Source organism: Podarcis vaucheri (assembly GCF_965113315.1).
Source record: "Podarcis vaucheri genome assembly, chromosome: 5".
Classification (NCBI taxonomy): domain Eukaryota; kingdom Metazoa; phylum Chordata; class Lepidosauria; order Squamata; family Lacertidae; genus Podarcis; species Podarcis vaucheri.
In genome coordinates, this window is record NC_138763.1 from 80420243 (window position 1) to 80443879 (window position 23637).

At 43.6% G+C, this 23637-nt stretch overlaps 1 protein-coding gene across 1 annotated transcript in view; it reads right to left on the reverse strand.

The window, feature by feature from the left end:
• The window catches only part of CHAT (choline O-acetyltransferase), a 48230-nt gene that overhangs the window by 24394 nt on the left and 199 nt on the right, over positions 1–23637 (reverse strand). The window contains exons 2-8 of the mRNA XM_082222414.1: positions 12862–13006; positions 10557–10748; positions 8803–8921; positions 5477–5530; positions 3531–3711; positions 2279–2456; positions 796–965 (exon numbers count right to left, since the gene is read on the reverse strand). Coding sequence (XP_082078540.1) covers positions 796–965; positions 2279–2456; positions 3531–3711; positions 5477–5530; positions 8803–8921; positions 10557–10748; positions 12862–12924 — 957 coding nt within the window. The 5' untranslated portion in view covers positions 12925–13006. The remainder of the gene's footprint in view (positions 1–795; positions 966–2278; positions 2457–3530; positions 3712–5476; positions 5531–8802; positions 8922–10556; positions 10749–12861; positions 13007–23637) is intronic.

Genomic DNA, 23637 nt, shown 5'->3' on the forward strand with positions numbered 1-23637 from the left:
AGCATTTTTTAAATATTTACTTTCTATCTCACCTTTTCTTGAAAGAGCTCAAGATATTGTACATGGTTTTCTCCCTCCCCAATTCATCATCTCATCAATCTTGTAAAGTAGCAGATACAGATAGGTAGCCGTGTTGGTCTGCCATAGTCAAAATAAAAAAATTCCTTCCAGTAGCACCTTAAAGACCAACTAAGTTAGTTCTTGGTATGAGCTTTCGTGTGCATGCACACTTCTTCAGATACACTGAAACAGAAGTTGCCAGATCCTTCTATATAGTGAGAAGGTGGGGAGGGGTATTACTCAGAAGGGTGGTGGGAATGGGAGATTGGCAGATAGCTGAGATGAGCCTGTAAAGTAGGTTAGGCCCAAGATCACCCAGTGAGTTACATAGCTGAGTGGAGATTTGAACTCGGCTCTCCCAGGTCCTAATCAAACACACTAACTGCTATACTAATTGCATTTAAAAAATGCATGCATTGTCTTGAGCATTTCATGTTTTTTGCAAGTGATTTTGCTGAATATCTGCCTGTCTATAAGTAATTTCCCCTCCAGGACTGCATTTTTGGTGCATCGTTTTTAAACCATTTTTGTGCACATTACCTGCCAAAATATGTTTTGTTATATGTAGGTTTCGGGTTGAAAAATTCAGAGAAGTGCAAATTTCAGAGGGTAACTGCGTCCTGGTTCATGTTTGGGAAGTACATATTAGGAAGGCTTGCATTAAAATGCTATAACCCATGTTGACCCGCCTTTGACATGAATGAGAACTCACATGCACCAATAGCAACTTCTTACCTGCATAGGCTTATCATACCAACGGTTGGCACCATTTTTACTGTAGCCTCCTCCATGCAGAAGCTGCAACGCCATGTTGGTATCTGTGGGTTCCTCCCCACTTGGACTATCAAGGCATACTAAGCAGATGCTCCGTTCGATCATATCAAGAGAGTCTCTGTTTGTAGAATCTGAGGAGAGAAACAATGGGCTTGGTGCAATGAATTACTGTCGGTTCTTCCTGCCAAGATATGCCTCTTCTTCAGTGTGTCACTGAGAGTTCCAAAATTGTATTTTGCTCTTTGAAAAATAAGCTTAAACTTTTACAAAGGGTGTGTGTTTGTAGTTATGATATGATGATGTATGAGCTTGGCAATGTACTTTTTCACACAGCATATGGTTAAACTATGGAATTTGGATGGCTTTAAAATAGGATTGGACAAATTTGTGGAGATTAAGGGTATCAATGGTTTTGAGCCATGATAGCTCATCCTCCATGGTTTTCTTTTTTCCCTAGTGTCTCATTTTTCTAATGTTTCCTCATCTGTTTGCTTTAAAAAAAACCATCATGAAAGTTCACCAGCATTTTACTGCGAATTTCTCCTAATACACAGTTCTCTATGCAATTTTGCTTACCATACACACTTTTGGGCAAAACAATTCCCCCTACTATAATGTATTTTTGGTATGTTCTTTTCAATAATATATGCATTTAAATGAACACTTTATCCTAGTATATGCATTTTTTTTTGCTCATTATTTGGCTGGAGGACTACATTGCAAAATTCAGAAAAGTGCAAATGTCAAAGGATGGTTGTGTTTGAGTAGGTGCAGAGTTTCGGAAAGTGCAAATTAGGTAGGTTTGCCTTTAGATGCAATTGATTCAAATTCCTCACCCATCTCTATTCTGTGCTGTGCCATTTTAGGTTACAGGTGTAGACTTACCAGATTAAATGTTCTTCAATGCCAAAAATAAAAACTCTGCATGGGGGGCAGGACATCTGGCATGCCATGAGAAAAGTTTAGCTAGAATCCTCCTCTCTGATATGTAGTTCTATTATTTATTTATTTATTTATTTATTTATTATTATTATTATTATTATTACTCCCTCCTTTGGCAATCTTCACAGAACTCTAGCCCAATGATTGCCATCAATTTGATTTGAATTAATTTTATAATGAAATGATTTTAGAATGTTGTATTATTTTATTGTTGTTAGCTGCCCTGAGGCCGGCTTCGGCTGGCGAGGGTGGGATATAAATAAAATTTATTATTATTATTATTATTATTATTATTATTATTATTAAGATGTAATGGAGAAGCATTCTGTTGTGGGGTCCTTTCACCTGCAGTTTGAAGTGGCACAGCAGAGAAACAGTTTTGCCACCTTGTTTGCTGTTTATGAGAAGCTGGTCACTGTCCCATCTAGAGACATGATGAGCAGAGAAGATGGGGGGAACAGGGTGAATGACAAGAGAGGCAATTTGGTTGCCACTTGCTAACCTTCAACAAGGATTGTCCTGGCTTCAGCCCACTCTGTTCTTCCATCAGATGTCAGGAGACCAATTGGAGGAAGCCTCTCTTCTTCATTCTCTGACATTTTGGCTATCTTCCGCAACTGAGTAAACAGATCCCCCTCACTGAGACGGCGAAAATTAATGACAACGTCCAAAACAAAAAACTGGGGAGAGAGAGGGGTGGGGGGAGCAGTTAAAAGAAAGGGCAAAGCAATAGCGGGAACACACAATTTTAGTAAAAATGATCCTGCATGATTCAAAATGACTTTGAACCAGGGTACCACTGACAAAGCTTTATCCCTTTCCTTCTCAACCTCCCCACATCAAAAAACTACACCTTGTTCATGGGAAGATAGTATGTCAAAGCGAAGACTACTCTGCATGGGTAAATGTCCTAGAAATTATCATTCCAGAATATAATAAGTAAAGACCATCATTCTAAAAATCTTTCACTTCGTTCATTACTTGCTCTTCTGTCTTGTATCATTTTGGTGTGGGTTAAAGCCTCAGCGCCTAGGGCTTGCCGATCGAAAGGTCGGCAGTTCGAATCCCCGCGGCGGGGTGCGCTCCCGCTGCTCGGTCCCAGCGCCTGCCAACCTAGCAGTTCGAAAGCACCCCCGGGTGCAAGTAGATAAATAGGTACCGCTTACCAGCGGGAAGGTAAATGGCGTTCCGTGTGCTGCGCTGGCTCGCCAGATGCAGCTTTGTCACGCTGGCCACGTGACCCGGAAGTGTCTCCGGACAGCGCTGGCCCCCGGCCTCTTGAGTGAGATGGGCACACAAACCCCAGAGTCTGTCAAGACTGGCCCGTTCGGGCAGGGGTACCTTTACCTTTACCTTTACCCCATCCCCAGATTTTTCTTTTCAAACAAATGGTGCTGGTGATTATTGTAGTCTTTAATAGATAAACTACAGAAGTGAAATGTGATGGAGCTTAGTGGGACTTACTCCCAAGTAGAGATGGGAAGGCCTGGGGAAAAAACCAGGTTTCCCCCCATTTTTCCCCAGGCCTTCCCATCTCTACTCCCAAGTAAGTATGTTTAGGCTTACAGCTTTATAGTGGCCAATTGTAGAAACCCACCCACAGAAAGAACTCAAGGGAGAATTCATCTGTGGTACATTTTTGGTTCTCAGTTAGAATGCAAACCAGCACCCCCTCCCCTTGCTTAGTCAATTTCATAGCAAAATGAAGCGGGCTCAAGTTTTGAAAAAACTGCATCCAATGAATATCCACACACCTGATTGTTACAAGCAACAATGATATGTTCCGGTTCAGGCATGATATTGCTTTTCTGGGCCACAAGGGTATCTTTGGTATGTCCTGGAAGACGATAGGAAGAAAAGAGTCCATAGTATTGCTTCATACAGAGAGGATGACCAGACAGCTGTCCACGAGCAAAATCAACAGGCACAGCATGGCTGGAGGGACAGAACGAGAGAGACAAAGCAAAAGAGACAAAAAGAGAGAGAAAGAAGTAGACAGAAAGGAAGAGAAATCTAATCTGTCCTTTGTCTGTTTACAATTAGGTTAGATACACAACACAAATAGAATCATACAACAATAAGATTACGGCAATGGGAACTAGACGGGCTCCCAGAGCAAAGCTGTAATTCATGATTCTTGACATGACTTACGATGCAACTGTATTTGCATTCAGTGGGCGAGTGTTGAAAAAGCAAAAGGTAATGTATGCAAAACATAAGGACAGAAGGACACATTCCTTTTCCACCTCCTCTCTGTTAACACACTCCACCTGAACTTCTAATCACACAGGTGAAAATATGTATGTGTTGTCATACACGAGGGTGTGGCCTCCTGCCCCCATGTATTTTATGGGGAGAAAGGGAAGGTCTGCCTGAGTCTTTGCATGGCAAGTGTTTCATAAGAAGAACCTCTACATCTACACCTCTACAAGTAGAGTGGCCACTGGAGCAGCCCAGCTGAAAAAAGAAATAACCAACGCAGTACAACTACTTCTTAAGGATTGACATCTTAGAAAGACCAAGATGCAAGGAGATCTCTCAAACAGGTGTTCTGTAAAATAGACATGGCCAGCCAGTGATCTGGACTGGTGGGGATTGATTAATTGGATGGATCTGAAGCAGCCACATCAGACACATTTATCATTGCAGAGAAGAAGCTCTCACAGTACATAAACCACAGGAATTATATGAGAAGCACGCTGCATACAACAGGGTTGAGCTGATGCGCTTTTATTGAATTGGCAGCACTGCTGAGGTAACAAGCTTTGAATTGCACAAATGGACGACCAACATTTATCAGACACATTCAGAAACCGCAATGGAATGAAAAGCCACTCAGGATGCTATGCTGGGCCCATTTATTTATTATCAAGATTTATACTCCACACACACATTATCAAGGGAGACTTATAATATTAAAGTTAGGTTGCTAACCTGACAGACGTTTGGTTCAGTTCGGTAATGCCCACACCATAGCTGTCAACTTTTCCCTTTTCTTGCAAGGAATCCTATTCGGAATAAGGGAATTTCCCTTTAAAAAAGGGAAACGTTGGCAGCTATGGTCTACAGTCATCAGGGTGCCGTTCTGGCAGACATCTAGCGTCTTGCTCAGCAAAATGAGCAGAGGGCCCCCACAGATGCACTAAGGTTGGCTTACCACATTTGGAAGCAATGCATATTACCATCTTAAGCAGGAGGCCACCCGTACGACCAATAAGTGCAGACTCTAAAATTACATAACCGCACCATTGTCTCTGCACTAGGACTGGTTAGTTTGCATGGCATGGCTTCCTCTCCAATGAACTCTAGGATATGTAGCCTTTGGAGTGCCAGGCAGATATTGCTCAGATGCTCAGAAATGCACTGTGCACATGCACACGGTCAAGCTTGCCTTTATACTTTTCATATATTCTAGGGCTGAGACCTGTTGTCAAAAAGATATTCCAGAGGTGATGCTAGACTTCACATTCTGGGACTGAGCTGTCTAGAGCCCAGCCGTCAAATGACTCCCGAGTTAGGACTTTCAGCACACTACTGAAGTGATGACAAACTAGTTTTTAAAAACAGGTTTGCTCTGGTAGTGTACATGTAACCTTAAACTACTATCTGATGCAATCGGATCCTGCAGCTTTGTGAATGTGATTATGTTTATGCTCCCAGTGAAATCATCGATTCTATTCACAAAAGCCAAGCTGCTTACGTGTCCAGCAGTGCTTTATAATCAAGAACTCCAGAAATGAGATTGGCAGCAAACCTGTAAAAATCAAAGACAGAAGGAACAAGAATTCCCTGCGATGAAGATCGGGTGGCATTGTCCAAATAATAATACAAATATAGAACAGATACAATTGACCCTTTACCAGCTGGTAAACACCAGTTACTGGGCGTGTTTCAGATTTCCGATGTGGTGTCCTCAGACACCTATTGGCACCCTAGGCCCCCGTCCCCCTCATTTTAAAAATGAGTTATTTTGTTTTATTGTGTGTAGGTGTGTGTGTGTGTGTGTGTGTGTGTGTATTTGTATCTGTATCTGTATCTGTACTTCTTGTCCATGCAGTGATGGGGTAGAGTTCCCAAGTCTGAGACTCTGTGGCTCATTCCTGCTAGTGTACAGGAATATGCCCATTGGTAAATTCACAACTCTTGGTAAAAGGTTATCTGTATTTCTGTTTATATTGAGAAACATGTCGTCATTTGAGTCTCCACTGGCAGTATGAAATGGAACAGCAGGAACACAAATTCACCATCTCCATGAGCGCCAAAGTGATGCAGCAGCCTTGCCAATAGATTTCCTTTATTCTTAAGTATGACTCTGTTTGCTCCTTGCTTTATATGTGAATGAGGTGATGTGAACAGAAACCCATCTGCCCTCATTGCATTTAGTTTGGTCCTCAGAAGTAGACCTCCAAAGAGCTTTGTCATTGAAATCAATACCCTGGTCAAATTTTGCCTAAGACCCAGACAACAGCCCTATCATTTCCTCCTGCTATAAGGTTCCTCCTGTTAGTTGATAGGCTTCCCATCTGCTCATGAGAGTTTACTGTTTATGGGCTCTCTCCACTGGAGAGATGCAAAACACTGTTTTCTAGAAAACAGCGGTCACAATGAAGCTGTTCAGTTTCAGGAGAGGAAGTATGTGTTCATGCCAGCATTTAGAATAGGGTGTTGCTGTTGTTGTTTATCCAAGTCTGTGTCCGTTGCCATTGCAGAACAGAGTAATTCTGATCGACAGCTAGGCCAGAGGTGGACAAACTATGATCATCCAGATATGGCTTGACATTTTAAAATAGCATTTGCACACACTTCAAACAGCAAGGAGGAACCTGGCTACAGTTCAGCAGCCGTCTCATGCTCCAGCTGGCAAATTTAGCATAATGTGTAGTTAGGCCCTCAAACACCATAGACCAGGGATAGACACAATGGTGCCCTCCATATCTTGTTATATTCCAATTCCCATCAGCCCCAGTCAATATGGCCAATGACTAGTGATGATGGGTGCTGGAATCCAGTGGTATCTTGGGGGCATCACATTTGGCTATTCTGGAGTAGGCAATGCAGAGCTTGATAGACCAATGGTCTGTGCCCATACAAGGTATATTCCTGTATTATTCACCACCTTGCAGTATTAAGGCTGTAATCCTATGCATATTTACATGTACTAGTATGAACCTCTGGGACTTTCCTTTGAATCCATTTGGCCTGTAAGTTGGTGAATTACAAAAGGGAACATCTCTACCCACAACACTTTACTTTTAGTCTTCTTTCACATGTCTCATTCCCCAATGAGATCTTTTTGATTGACCCATTTAGCGGAACACGTTTTCTCTCATCTTTTATTTTCCATCTTTTTACATATATATGGATTGCGAAGTGCTGATGTTTCCAAAACTGTGCCTAATTCAGAGATATGGATCTCTCAGGAGGCTGCATGCCATTGTGAGCACTGATGGGCCCAATCAAGAAATGATTGTAGTGTCATTCTTGCCAAGAATACTTGCCAAGAATCAGTTTGGAAGGGGACGATCTTATGTATTCCATCCCCTTTTCAGCAGAAAAAGAAGCCTAGGTCTGCATTGTGAAAGGTGACGTCACTGTTTATCGGTTCACTTAATATATTTGTGTAACGCAATATTTCATTTTTGTTCCCAGGTCGTGGGAACATATTAAAAAATATGTTGCACCAGTCTCTGAATACAAAGTAGGGTGTAGTGACAGTGGGTCACAGTGTACAATGTTACTCCAGCCTTGTGGATATTTTGAAATACTTGTGTCATTGTAGCTAAATTAGTGGCTCATCCAGTTTGTCTAGGACTGGGATCATAAAGGGACCCTAACCATTAGGTCCAGTCATGGCCGACTCTGGGGTTGCGGCGCTCATCTCGCTTTATTGGCTGAGGGAGCCGGCGTACAGCTTCCGGGTCATGTGGCCAGCATGACTAAGCTGCTTCTGGCAAACCAGAGCAGCACACAGGAACACCGTTTACCTTCCTGCTGGAGCGGTACCTATTTATCTACTTGCACTTTGACTTGCTTTCGAACTGCTAGGTTGGCAGGAGCTGGGACCGAGCAATGGGAGCTCACCCCATCGCAGGGATTCGAACCTCCGACCTTTTGATCGGCAAGTCCTAGGCTCTGTGGTTTAACCCACAGCGCCACACACGTTCTAGGACTGGGCTCATAGTGCTCATAAAATGCTGCAGATCATTTCTGAAAAATGGCAGCCTTTCAAATGGATCTGACTTTTCAGCATTGGACTAGGCATTGTTTACACAGGGCTTTAAAATCTGAATAACTTTCCTGGATATCTTTCGTTTCACACTCCCGCTACATCCCCACCCTCTGTTCCACCGAGGCTTTAAACTGAACACAAGAGCCCTTCCCTTCGTGACATGGACATCTCAGATCAGGCGACATGCTTTGCTTTGCTGCAGTTCAGTGAGTTGTAACTATCGCAAAGCAGAAGCTGATCTCTCATTGGGCAGGATCTCCCTGAAGATACTTTCCCTGCAACAAACTATGCCATAAAGCAGGAACAGAAGCTTCACATACAGTCTGTTTTCTAGGAATGTTGTCATTTTGTGTCCACATACAGTAGCAAAGACACTGAATATATTTTCCTTGAAAAACGTGACCCGTGGCCTCTGGTTTCCACATGACAAGACACAGAAGCTTCGCCTTCCAACTAAGCCACAGGCTTTGATCCACATCAACCCTGTTAGGCAGAAGTACTTACATTGGAACCCATTTTTAAATTCGTAAAAGGTTTTTTACAGCCATGTTGTAATACTAAAGAAAAGGTGTATTCATATCAACGACATCTACAACATTTTGTAAATACCTTGATATCTTACAAATCAATACCAGTAACAAATGAACACAGTCCATTTTATAAGAGAAGTATTAATTCTTCTTCCTTTGCATGCCCAGACCACAAAGGCTGGTTTAAAGATGGTACTATTTGGCCACAATAGTAGATGGAGGGATGGTTCATCCCCGCCCCCCCCATGTAATCTACAGATACCTTACCTCAGTTGGTCATTCACATCTTGGAACTGTTGCTGAGCAAAGATAACTGCTGGGCTGGAATTGACTGGAAGGGCCAACCGGTTGTTAAGGTACATGTCATCCAGCCAGTAGTTTAAAACCTACAAGAAGGAGAAAAAATGGTTATAGATGACTATATATATATGAGCAATACAAGGCATGTCTACTGTGCTTATTAGTGTGCTTAATTCTGAATCTAGGCATCTGCTGGAATAAAATTCCTTGGAGACTTTTGTTCATTGCTGTAGGAACAGATGCTGAAAGGGGGGGAAAAAGTCCTTCCCCCACATTCCCTGGAGTCCTAAGGAAGAAGAGCAGAAGCCAAATTCTGTATTAGAATCTCTCGGGTTTATGATCAGCCACTGGAATTTTACCCTTAACTGTTGCAGCCTTTTTAAGGTGGAGAAGAAAAACTGGCCTGCTACTATGGTAGAGATTTGATTTCTATAGTTAACCATGGTTTTGCTTTGATTTTTATAGTTAACAATGGTTTTTTTTGTTTTTTACTCTTGGCTATCATGTACTATAACTGTCACCGCTGAAAAGTATCATAATATACCGTAAGCTTGGGCTTCCAATCCTTCTTCCTATATATGTTTTTTTAATAGCACACCTTCATTGCTATTTGTGTCTTTTAGTCTTGAACAATGAAATCATTGTTTTTGCATTGCCAGCTCTTTAGGACTGTTTCAGCGAGGGGAATAGGGAGGACATGGAACAAGAATTTTAGGACAACTTTCACCTGCACTGCTCTGATTCATACTAAGATAGTGAAGTTCTTCTTCTTCTTCCATCTTTAAAAATTGTATTTACCCAAGGGGCACATTTCTCTTTGACCTTTTCTCTCTTGAAATTCTTGGCTCCTTTGTTCTTTCTCTCAGGCCTCTGCCTCCTCTAGTCACTGCTTTGTAGGCCATTACCTGTCTTGTTCTACTTCATTCAACCATCTGGCCTCTGTCCTGTTACCCCACTCATCTTCCGGGCTCTCACACCTCTCTGGTGGCTCTCACCACCAGCATCTTTGCCCTTCCTGCCAGCAATATATGACACCTTGCATTTCTCTCTCTCTCTCTCTCTCTCTCTCTCTCTCTCTCTCTCACACACACACACACACACACACGCACACTCTTAAAGTTTACATTCAAATATGAGTTTACATCACAAAGATATAGGATTCCCCAAATCCTTGAACTTCCCTCCACCCCCTGTGGGTTCTCTTGTTGAACTCTTTCCACTGCATCTTATATTCTCCTCCATTTTTCTTTTAAAAAACTCTGTTATATCCTTAGTTCTTGTTACATTACAAGGGTTGTTACAATCCTGCTAATGTTTTTAACTGTTTACAGTGTCCTCCAAGATAAATTATAAATTCTCCCCATTCCTTGTTAAAGTTTTTATCTTCCTGGTTTCTGATTTTCCCAGTCATTTTTGCCAGTTCGGCGTAATCCATCAAGTTGGTCAACCATTCTTCTTTGGTAGGAATTTTATCTTCCTTCCATCTCTGGGCACCTTGTGGTTCTTGGCCCTGTGGGACCCCAACCATGTTACTTTCTCTCTGACTGTGTATCAGCTTTTTTGGGTAGCTGAAATATTTCAATGCCTACCACTTGAACCAATCCCAGAGGGGAGGTGATGCAGGAGAGAGGCTGTAACACAAGCAAGCAACATGAATTTTTAGATTATTCTACATATTCTATCTGATGAAGATATCTGGAACAAAGTAGCATTGGGCTTACCCAGTTCTCAACTTTTTCTCGTCTTTCTAGCAGTTTTTGCTGAAGGACCTCCCCTGGGCCTCCCGGAGCTTCAAACCTATCCACCATGGCCTTAGTCTTCTTATATTGGTCTTCTGACACCAAATGTTTCATGCAGTGAAGATACATGTGCAATGTTTGTTGCAGTGGTGGGACTGGAAGTTTGGGCAGCACCTATTTAAAAAAGATATTGATTGATCAGACACTGGATAGCTCTTTGAAATTTTGTCACAACTATCAGTTACACGTGTTTGAGATCTGTCATATTCCATATGGAACAGGATTAATGTCTTTGTTGTCATTGCACCAAAGGAAGGATTTTGGTCAGGGCATCTTCTTCCATTATGGTGTTGCAGTGAGTGACTCAAGGAGTGAGTGAGCGAAATTCCTCCTCTTATGCAAATTTCAAAGATGCAGGAATCTGATCCCATGACAAACCTATCTGGTACGTGCATATCTTTTGCCTCTGTTGTATAACCCCTACCCTCTTAAATAGTTAAATGCAGAATTTGTAACAATTTGAATTGCAAAAAGCAATGCAACCGTTTCTGTCTCCAAAATCTGCTACAGTACTTCAAGCTGTATGCATTAATGATGTACTGAACAGGGCAGAGATTTAGTTTATTTTTTTAAAAATGGTATCTTATTAATGTTCTCTGAAAGAAATAGAACAGAACAAGAAATGGTCTAAGTACAAATGAAATGACAAGCCTTACATCTTGCACACCTGCTACAAAGGGAGTACAGGAAGCAAAAACCAGAGTAGACTGCTACAAAATATATGCTTGTCACAAGGTCCAGTCAGAATTTATGTCCTAGTCATGCAATTCATCATTATGTATCAGCTACTTTCATACAAAGGTGTCTTCATGAAAAGAGAATTTGGGGGTTATGTACCTTTCACTATAGCATTATTAACAACAACAACAACAACAATAACAACAACAAAAAATTATTTATTTATTCCCCGGCCAGAGCCAGACTCAGGGCGGCTAACAGCAATAAAATTACAATAAAACATAATAGGGGGGAAAACCAAAACAAACAAACAAACAAACAAACAAACAAATACCAGTTTATTAAAATACAGGTTAAAATACAATTTAAAATGCAGCCTCATTTTAATAGTAGCCCATAAATCAAAACCATAAGGGGAGGGAAACATGAGGATCAGACTGAGTCTAAACCAAAGGCCAGGCGGAAAAGCTTTGTCTTGCAGGCCCTGCAGAAAGATGTCAAGTCTTGCAGGGCCCTAGTCTCTTGTGACAGAGCATTCCACCATGTCGGGGCCAGTACTGAAAAGTCCCTGGCCCTAGTTGAGACCAATCTAACCACCTTGCGGCTTGGGACCTCCAAAATGTTGTTATTTGTGGACCTTAAGGTCCTCTGCGGGGCATACCAGGAGAGGCGGTCCCGTAGGTCTGAAGGTCCTAGGCCACATAGGGCTTTAAAGGTCAAAACCAGCACCTTAAACCTGACCCTGTACTCCACCGGGAGCCAGTGCAGCTGGTAAAGCACTGGATGAATGTGATCCCATGGCAAGGACCCCGTAAGGAGCCTCGCCGTGGCATTCTGTACCCGCTGGAGTTTCTGGGTCAGTTTCAAGGGCAGCCCCGCGTAGAGCGAGTTACAATAATCAAGCCTGGAGCTGACCGTTGCATGGCTCACTGTGGCCAGATCAGGGCGGAAATGAAGTGAAGCCACATTGCTCAAAAGCATCATTCTGAGTCACTCACTTTGCCAACACTGTATTAGACATCAAGCTTGTCAGTAAGGGCTATGAACCAGTTGTGAGTATACCAGCATTGCAAAGAGAGGGTGATTTCCATCCTCTAGAAATCACCATTCTGGCTACTACCAGGAGAAAGATTTTTGGAACTTTATGAAACACCCTGGGGCCTTCAAGATTGACAACAGAACCCAAAAGGAGATTTTGAAACCAATTGGTCTGTTCTTCCCAAGATGTGATCAAACACCAGGTCTCAAAAGACTTCCCTATAAGGGCAGTGTCACTGTATGTAAATTACTGAGCTCCAACCTAATATTTATTTAAAATGAAATAGGTGAATTGATTTATTAAACCTTCTTAATTGACACTCATTTTTCTGATACATTCCACCCTGGCATCCCCCACTGCAACCTGGCATGTTATATCTTTCATTGCCACCTTTTGTGTATTTTCCGAGTGTTCAGTTGTCACAAAAAATGACAAGGTCACATCGACCACTTTCACACACCCCCAGCCCCTTGTTCAACATCCCATTATTTTCTAGAGACAGTTGCTCACCATCTCATCTTGGCTGCAAGTTTCTTTCTCTTTCTTCTTCGCAGCTTTCTCTAGGATTGGCATCTTTGCGTTGTGTTTGGTCCTTTTGATGGAGAGCTAAAATCGAAAACACTTGCAGGTGATTGCAGAGTCGTACGCCTTAGGTCTAGAAATAAAATAATTGGGAGTGTGTGGGGAGGGAGACAGAAACAAATCATCGATTGGGACAGGGATTCAGGAAAGTCTGCTGCATTATGTTCATGTGTAAACTCGCAGCTATTACAGGAATGCACATGGGGGAAGAAAATGGGATTTGTAGTTTTTGGAAATAAAAACATTTTTGTAGATGCTATGCACACTGAAATCTCAGAGAATATTGCATATGGCTTTTCTTGTTTCTTTTCATCCATTTCAGTCACCACCATTATTATTACTGTTAATACAAGCACCCCATTTTCTAAGTAGTGAGCTCCTCAGGGGTGCATTGTTCCTCAAGTTCTGTTTCTTTTCAGTGTCATCATTAGAGGGTTGTGGTGTGGTATGATTTTATTTACACGCATATATATAGTTAGATAAATAGGTACCGCTCCAGCGGGAAGGTAAACAGTGTTTCTGTGTGCTGCTCTGGTTCGCCAGAAGTGGCTTAGTCATGCTGGCCACATGACCTGGAAGCTGTACGCCAGATCCGTTGGCCAATAAAGCGAGATGAGCGCCGCAACCCCAGAGTCGGTCACGACTGGACCTAATGGTCAGGGGTCTCTTTACCTTTTTATATAGTCTGAGAGGCGGATGGCGCTGTGGGTTAAACCACAGAGCCTAGGACTTGCCGATCAGAAGGTCGGCAGTTCGAATCCCCATGACGGGGTGAGCTCCCGTTGCTTGGTCCCTGCTCCTGCCAACCTAGCAGTTCAAAAGCACGTCAAAGTGCAAGTAGATAAATAGGTACCGCTCCAGCAGGAAGGTAAACGGCGTTTCCGTGCGCTGCTCTGGTTCACCAGAAGTGGCATAGTCATGCTGGCCACATGACCCGGAAGCTGTATGCCGGCTCCCTCAGCCAATAAAGTGAGATGAGTGCCACAACCCCAGAGTCGGCCACAACTGGACCTAATGGTCAGGGGTCCCTTTACCTTTATACAGTCTGAGCATAAGTGAAGCAACAGGTGAACTCCAGCAAATGTCCCAAATTCAAACCATTCTGTCCTATCTTGTTTACATATCACAGGAATTGCGGGAGTCTTACTACTGCATATTTATGAATGGGCTGCAAAAGGGCACCCTATCTCTCGCTTAATGCATCATGGGAGATGTGCACTCTTTGGAAAGAGGGGAGCACAGAAGAAGTCATTAGAGGAAGAGGAAGAAGAAACAGAAAACAGGTCCACAAAATGACAGCAAGACATTGGAGAAGGCACTTCACTGTCATTCACTCAATTGTTGGTTCGAGGGCTACCATGTTTGTTACTCTTGGATAATGGCATTGTCCCAAGTGAATCTCCACCCTCCGTCTCTCCCACTTCCTCATTCGTCATTCTCATCACCTCCTCTATGGGTGCTGCTAGGTGCCCTCTGTCTTTGAGCTCTTTGCTCTCCTACTTTTAAGACTCGCTGGGTTCTGGGAGATGGAGGGTGTGGAATGCTTTCTAATGACGACGTGTCAGTCAGGTGTTGTTCTGGCTTTCCCATGATTTCCCAACTTTTCCCCTCATCTGCCTCTGAGCTGTGACCTCCCTAAAACTCCTGCTGTAAATCTATGCTGTCTCCCTTTTCCTCCTCCCTGGAAGGGTCAGGATGGGGAGGTGGTCTCCATTATTCCTCCTCTGCCCAGTCCCTGACAATTAAGCAAATATGACGTAAAATGAGGTGCCTCCAGGAGGAAAAGCATTCTACAGAATGCTCACTGGTGTAATGGGAATGCAAGTGAAACATGTGTGTTTGTGCTGGCCTCAGACTTCCTGATTCCTAGTGATGGAATAATGTGTGATCAGCTTTGTGACAACTGCTAGTTACTCATAGGCAGAGAAATGAAACCCTGCCAAGCTCACTTTGATCAACAATCTGCTCAAGATGTGGAAATGGATATTCCAAGGTGAAAGGTTAATGCATTGACTAACAGCTCCCCTCCACTCTTGGTCTTTGCCAAATATCCATTATCCTTTATGCCAACATAAATTCTCAAAAGGCTCCAAGTCAGCTTGGGTCTTATATTCCACGCCTGGGAAGTAATGAAATAACATAGTACAATTCCTTTTAACTAATTTTTTTTTCCTGACTCAACTTAACTGCATACTGATGCCTTTATTTGCCACCTGACTCAAAATACCATTTTCTTTAAATCCCTGGTTTTCATATCATCTTGCACCAACTGAAGGAACCCTGGGCAAGAACTGGATCATTTCTAAGTTCTGCATATCACCTGGCATATAGTGACAACTGCATAGAACTCTGAAATAATGTTCCAGGTATCCACATGTCTGCCCACCCCCTCCTTCTGAGATATTTCTCAGGGGTGGGAAGTTGAAAACTACGCCAGAAGAGTGCATACCAGACTCCCTTGTGATATCTCAATGCTCAAAAAGGAGATTGCGCAGCAATATGCTTCACATTTTCTTTGCCCCTCTCTGAAAAGACCACATGGGGAGCATCACAGAGGTCTGAGCTTTAGAAACAGAACAGTTCCCAATACTGAAGACAGATTGTCCTGTACAAAATATGTTGCTTCCTGCCCTCCCCAAGTTTGAAAAGTGTGCAAGACAAAAGAACCCCTCACGTGTGAACTTAGAATATTGGAAGCGTAAAACCGACATGCCAAATTTCTTTCTTATATCTCAAGGCTCAAGGGAGGTATTGTGCTCCAAGCCACAAACCTATAGTCCTCAGATGTTGATGAACTACAGCTCCCATCATGCCTTACCACTGGCCATACTGGCTGGGCTAGAGTCCAGTAACATGTGCAGGGCCACAGGTTGTCTAGCCTTGCCATAAACAAGGGATGGATACAGCCAGCATCAGAGGCCAACATCACTGGGGATCTGTCAAGGCCATGTCAAGGAGTGAGTTAGAAAGCTCACCGGACCTACTCTGATAATAGGCAATAGAACAAAAGAACAATATCCCCATCTCTCTACCCCACCTTCTCCTTTCCCCCAACTTCAAGATGTCTATGACAAAAGTATTTCTCACCAAATGGAAATGAACTGTGAACAAGACTATAAATTGAAAGTGGAGACAATAGATGTACCTTTCCTTGTTCATCTATTTGCTTTGTAACACAAACAAACTTAATACAAACTTTTTTTTTTAAAGAAAGCTCATTGGACCAGACCTTGTCCCTTTAGCCTAACCTGCCTCATGAAGTTTTTTGAGGATAACATGGAGAAGGGGAGAACCAGGTAACACCACCTTGAGCTCCTTGGAAGAAGGCTAAGCAAAAGCAAAACAGGAAGTCTTGGTTTTGATACATTTCCTGCGTCTCGCATTTTCAATGTCAAGCGGCAGCTTCTTTCACAAGTGGTTTGTGTTTCAAAAGGAAGACTGGATTATGCCAATGGAAACAATTCCCTGGATGACTTTACAGCCAGTTGTCCAAATGACTGAAAAGAGCAGAGGACTTCGGAGACAAATGAATGCCAGCTACTTTGATTAGGCCCAGCTCCATATGCGCCTCTCTTCCAGTTAGCCCTGTGATGGGGAAAGTGACATTTAAAGGATCCTGTGGTTTTCACTGTTCTTCAAAGCGACAGCAGTAACTTGCGGTGGAGGAGGCAGACAGAGGAACCCTCTCCAGTATAGACGAGAGAGGTCAATCTGAACTTTAAATCATCCTTTGATTGACATTTACGGCGCTTGTCAGTGAAAAAACAAGACAAAACCCTCCTTAATTTTTCTACCCTTGTAGAATCATAAAATAGTAGAGTTGGAAGGGACCCAAAAGCTCATCTCGTTCAACCTATTGCAATGCAGGAATACACAGTTGTCCCATATGGGGAATGAACAATCTATTTGGTTCCAATACTATGGGTACCTACTCAGAGGTAAATTCCACTGTGTTTAATTAGGCTTACTCCAAGGAAGGGTACATAAGATTGCAGGCTCTGGAAACAATCTAATTTGGTCGTAGTTGGGTTTTTTTAAAAAACAACAACTATGGTCATAGTTTTAAAAAGCAATCAAAAGAGATGTGCTTGTCAATGACAATTACACAAATGTAAGGAAAGAAATCACAACTACACAAAGGAGGTATCTGGTCTTAAGAGGTCTTAATTAACATCTCTGCTCCTGACAATATTGCTGGATTTCTTTTAGTTTGGCATCTCTATTTGGTCTTGATGTACTTGCCCAAAAGGGGTGTGTGTGTGTGTGTGTGTGTGTGTGTGTGTGTGTGTGTGTAAATAGCATGGCAGAATTATTCCCTTGATATCACAGTTGCTTGCACTTCAGTTCATTTTCTTTTGGCAATATTTACCCTGGTGTAGTTGCCATCTGTCCCTGTATTATGCTAAAGGTATGCACACATTACGGATCTGCAGCATCATTTGAAGTATGGGGCAGGGCAGTGATGCCGAGAAAAAAGGAGGAAGAAACAGAATTGAGCTGCCGTAAATAATAGGCCAATTAGTTAATGGAAATAAGGTTCATTTGTGGGAGCGGGGCGGGGGTATTTTGAAAGTCACCTTAAAAATAAAACACAAGTTTGAAACTTACTAACTAGCATTTTGTTATTGTTGTTTTTAATACGAGATGCACATTTGCATAATAGGAACTGGATATTCATACAAAATATAGCGTAGATTAGATGCCTGAAAGACAGGAAAAAAATTTCAATAAGAAGTTTCTACAGATAACCATTTAAAAGGATGGTGCAAAGTGTGTGGGGTGTATGTTTTATCTTGTTTTGTGCTTCTTTTTTTTATACCTATGGGTAAGCTGCTTTGTGAAGCGTATTCTTGGAAAGCAGGTTAAAGGTAAAGGGACCCCTGACCATTAGGTCCAGTCGTGGCCGACTCTGGGGTTGCGCCGCTCATCTCGCTTTATTGGCCGAGGGAGCCGGCGTATAGCTTCCGGGTCATGTGGCCAGCATGACTAAGCCACTTCTGGCAAACCAGAGCAGCGCACGGAAAGGCCGTTTACCTCCCTGCTGGAGCGGTACCTATTTATCTACTTGCACTTTGACGTGCTTTCAAACTGCTAAGTTGGCAGGAGCAGGGACCGAGCAACGAGAGCTCAGTTGGTTAAATAATGTACATTTCTGTTGCCCAGTTAGAGAAACTGCAGTATTGTAATTAACGTTGGTCAACAGCCCCATTCACAGCAAGCTGTCTCTGTGGTGTGGGGGCCACAGGGAATGGGCTTTCTTCACATGTCACATTGGTGGAACTTTCCATTTCTAATGATGACCACATAGCATTCCCAGGTCACATGGCTGCATCCAGACCAGTATCACATCTCCAGCTGATGTGGGAGGTAACCACGTGACCTGGGTGATCCATGTAAACTATCAATGCAATCCTGGAGCCCCACCATGGGAAAAATGTTTTCTCCCTCTCCCGCCACAATTTGGGTACCTCCTATGCTTCAGACAATATGTCAGGCTAGAGAATGTTCACAGTTGAGCAACAATAGGCCAATTTGCATGAAAACATGTTTCTTAACTGAGAGCTGCGGCCATCATCGCTTGACAGCTTGGCAGGGTATGCAAAACGGTTCTCCGCAACTGCCTTTCATAAACAGAGCTTATATCAGAGAAGGCGAGCTTGCCAAGTGATGAGATGTGGTCGTGCAATTATCAACACCTCTGCTGAATGTGTGGGTTGATCCTGCACTCTCTCAGAGTTAGGATCTCTACTCTGAAGGGTGATTAGGAGGCACTGCTTGCAAAGGGCTCAACGTTGAGACTTGGCTCAGACAGGGATGGGGTGTGTGAAATATTGGTTTTGCTTCTCAATGTTCCTTTGTGCTGGAACAAGGCCTGTTCCCAACCTTGTGGGCCAACTTTGACATAATAATATAATATCATATATTAGCTCATGGTTGACTGGTGGGCTTCCCTGCCCATCGGCCAAAACCCAGCACTGGTTCTTTCAACTTCAAAACTGTAGATTGAGAGCATCAGTGCAGAGTGGGGTTCTGTCCCTCTTGCACCTCTCCTTTCAAGCTCTGTAGTCAAACCTCTTCCACCTCCTTGAGTGACACAGGCTCCTACCACCCACCAGCTGATGCACCAGGAGCAATTGGAAGCCCACTTTAAGCTCCTGGTGGCTCCTCTGAGGGCCACCCTTTCCTGTCCCATACCTGACATTATGTATGAGCATGGTTTCCCCATGGACAAGTGCAGCTCTAAGCAGCCTCATGGGCCAAATGGGGAGGCCTAGTGGGCCATGTTTGGTCTGTGGGTTGCCAGGTTCCCCCCCCTTCTAGACTGTGTCTGACTCCAACTCCCATCAGCCCCAGCTGGCATGGCCAATGGTCCAGAAGGACCAACAACATGGAGGAGCACAAGCTCTCCATCACTGTTCCACAACTTTGGTGAGGGATGGAGCCCTCTGCTGGGGATCAGGTGGCCATGAAATTAAAGATGCTGTGTTGTACAGCTGCACAATTTACAAACTACTGAATAGTCAAATGTCATTCCATTTAGGAGGAGAGAGGCAGATTCTGCAGACAGGCAGTCATTGTTTTTCAGAGTGTTGATGGTACAATATTGGCATCGTCACCACATTGTCATGTCTGATAAATAGCTCGGTTTATGCATTTTCACGTTTATCATAGTCCATAACAGAAATGCAAAAATGCAGTGTCTAAAACAAATGACAGAACTCACACCCACCTTGCTCCAATGGGAAAGGGTAGACCAAAACCGGTTGTCATCTTGGAAAATGCGCTTTATTTTTACTGATTGCTTTAGTACATTTATATGCTGCCTGTATTCCAAGAAGCTCATTTAAAAAGATGATGATGAAGAAGAAGCTCAAGTTTAGGCACATAGTTCTTCATGCCTCCCTTCACAACAGCTCTGACAGGTAGGTTAGGCTGAGAGAGTGACTGGCTCAAGGTCACCCAGTGAGCTCTGTGGCTGAGAGGGGATCTGTGTCCAACTCTTCCCACTGCTAAACCAATAGTCTGACCCAGCCATTGCCAACCTGGTGCCCTCAAAATGGTTCAGACTATGACTCCCATCAGCCCCAGCCAGACTGGGAGTTGTAGTCCAACCCCGGGTTGGAGAAGGCCGCTCTAGCTAGCACACCACACGGACTGCAGCTCGGTGCATGGAATTCAATGAAAATAGCATGATTTATATTTTATTAAGATAATACTAAGGCATAAGCAGCTTTAATACTTCCTGACATCTATTTTGCTACCAAAACCACAAACCTTTGAAGGTCAGACTAATTCTTCTTAGCTGACAGCGGCTGGGGTAGACATTTATTTTATAATTTATTTGTGAATGGGGCCTTGGATGTATATAGGGTTTGCGAGCTTTCTGTAGAGCTTTATAACCTTGTTTGTCCGGTGGAACAAAAGAATTTTCATGGAGACACAAAAGGCAATGATAATACCTCTTCCACGATAGTTGCAAGTATCGCCTGCTTCCAGCCAAAGACAGAATATAATGGTCTTATTAAGTATTTTGTATCTGTATTTGGTCTGCCTATATGCATAAGCCAACTCACTTTGTTTCTCAAGTGCCCTTTGTCCTAAAAAGAAAAAAGAAAAAAAGTGTCATTCATCCTTTAAATAAAGCAAAACAGGTAGGAAAATCCAGGTGTGTTCCAAAAGTAGATTTCAGTACTTGCACATGTGATACGATGGACATTCTCAGAAGCTGCATCAAGAGGTAACATGAAGAATCATGGAACTGCAGAGTTGGAAGGGACCCCGAGAAACATCTAGTAAAATGCCCTGCAATGCAGGAATATGCAGTTGTTCCATACAGGGATTGAACCTGCAACCTTGGCATTATCAGCAGCATTTTCTAACCAACTGAGCCATCCATGCAGGCCCATAGCTCAGTGGCAAGGCATCATTTTGCATGCAGAAGGTTCTAGGTACAATCTCTGGCATTTTCAGGTTGGGCTGGCAGAGAATCCTGCTGGAAATAGTGGATAGCCACTGCCGGTCAGTTTGGGGCATCACTTAGCCAGGCGGTTGAACAATCTGACTCACTGTAAGGCAGCTCCCTTACGTTCCTCGCCTCTAAAAAGCCCCTCATTTGAGCTCTAGCGCTCCAAGGCCAGCTCAGTTCTGGTTCAAGTTCAGGAAAACTAAAGAGGGTGGTAGCTGCTTTTGGCATGTGCAGAGGGCATGAACACCCCTCCCCCAAAACAAAACTGGGGACTAGAGAGTGGCTTCCAGTTACATTTAGATGCAGCATGGCCTGTAGATAGCTTAAAGCCTATCTTTGTAGAGTATGGCATAGAATCAGAGGGCCTTCTCGGTAGCGGCGCCCACCCTCTGGAACGCCCTCCCATCAGATGTCAAGGAAATAAACAACTACCTGACTTTTAGAAGACACCTGAAGGCAACCCTTTTTAGGGAAGTTTTTAATGTTTGATATTTTATCGTGTTTTTAATATTCTGTTGGGAGCCGCCCAGAGTGGCTGGGGAAACCCAGCCAGATGGGTGGGGTATAAATAATAAATTATTGTTATTGTTATTATTATCATCATAAATTTGTAGAGTTGGAAGGAACCCTGAGGATCATCTAGTCCAACCCCCTACAATGCGGGAATATGCCGTTGTCCCATATAGGGATCAAACTTGCAACCTTGGTGTTATCAGCACCATGCTGCAGCCAACTGAGCTAAGCATGGTGATTTGCAAGAGGTGCATCAGAATTGACAAGAGGAGCCTACATGTGGTATATGGTAGTTAGAAAGCAGCAACCAATGCATCCTAGACAATATGTGGGGACACCAGTATGCGTAGTGCTATTTATTTATTTTTTAAAAAACAACATGCCACCATGTCCTGACACCTTATCCATTTCTCTTGACTACCAAGCCTTCCAACAGTCCTTATCAGAGCTTAACTGTAAGCTTCTGTTGAAAAGGAAGGAATCTGTCTCTCTTCCTTTCATGCTGTAAACTTTACAAAATAAAAGACAAGGAAAAGCCTGGATCGATTGCACTGCAATGATAAACAGACCTTAGAAAACATTTTCCCTGCCTTTTACACTGTACACAGTTTTCATACCTAGTTGCCCAGCGAGAAAACTTGCTGTGAAGGCGCCAATATTTCCCTCATCCCTGTGGATGTTTGCTCATCGCAAGGGAGGATCTAGATCAATGTCCTCTGAAGGCAATCCTATGCGACTTTTAACTGGGAGTAAGTTCCATTGAATTCAATGGGGGCTTACTTCAGAGCAGACATGGTCAGGATGGTTATACTCAAGGAAACATATATAGCAGAGGGATGCGAGAGGAGTTGCGAGCATCCATTGATTTACAGCTGCTGCCTATCCATTTTTCACCAGGAAGGAAACATATAGGAGAGGAATAGAAGATGAATTGCCAACACCCATTGATTTACAGCTGCTGGCTATCCATTTTCACCAGGATGGAGGGAGGGGGAGTCTCCCGCTGTTGTTAGACTACAACTCCCATCATCCCTGACCGCTGGTCCTGCTAGCAAGGGATGATGGGACTTGTAGTCCAAAAACCGCTGAAGATCCAGGTTTGGAAAGCACTGCTCTTGACTTTGGAAGCGCATGCTGAGAAATCCCGCATAAAGAGAAGAGCATTTTGCATTAGAGGCATGGGGGTGACTGTGTGGGGCGCGCCAGGGGGCGAGGTGTTGGGAGGAATGGGGCAGGCTCCGAAGCAACATCAAAGGGACCAAGAAAAATGCCCATCTGTAAAGCTTGATATCCGCATGCTCTTCCTCTCTCGGGAGATCAGAGTCTTGAATTCAAGTCCACCTAGACATACTACTACTAAGCGACCAAGTCCTAAAGTAAAACCAGAGGCTGATGGGAAGGAGGAAGCTTAAAAGAAAACGATGCGAGAAAGGCAGGATTTAATCGTTCCTATGAAAGTCTGTCCCCAGTCAAGGGCGCCCTGTGAAGGGGGGGTGCGGATGCAACAGGTTATTGCAGCTTTCGAAAACAACTGGGCTGCTGCGATCTCAACCCCCAAAGCTACTTGCTCCCGTTCGTTTCAGGGCCACTACTCCAGATTAAGCATTTAGGGGACCGCAGCCTCGATGGTCTTTGAGGATCGCGTTCCTCTCCACTCTAGTAGTTCAGCATCACGATAGATGGGCCTGAGGATGAATTCCAGCAGGAGCCTCGGCACGTTTACTCGGGAGTAAGCCCCGCTAGTTCAATGGGCCTCACTCCTTGGGAAGCCCTAGCCGGGAAGAATTATTTAAACCGGGATGGTAAGGTTCCAGATCGGACCATTTCGGCGCATGCATACAGTTAGCAAAGACAGCGCTAGCGTAAAATATTTCCCTTACACTCCTCCCCTTCCCCGAAGTTGAGAAAGGGAATGGCAGACTGGAGCGAGGTTAGTAAGATACTCCCCACCAACACCACCAGGCGACCCTAGTTAGCAACCCAGAGCCGGATCCGCCACCCACTTAAAATATGGACATTTTGAGCAGACGGAGAGTCCTACTGAAACCAAAGAGCGCACAGATCAGCAAGGAAACTGGCGTCCGTTGGCTTTTAAAAGAAAAATATTCCCTCCTAGACGAGGCAGGAGACGGCAGAAAGTTCTACCGTGTGTGTTTGTTTGTTTTGTTTGCAAAGAAGCCCCTTTTTCCTGGCGACCACCGATTCCTTGCTTTTCAACGCGACTC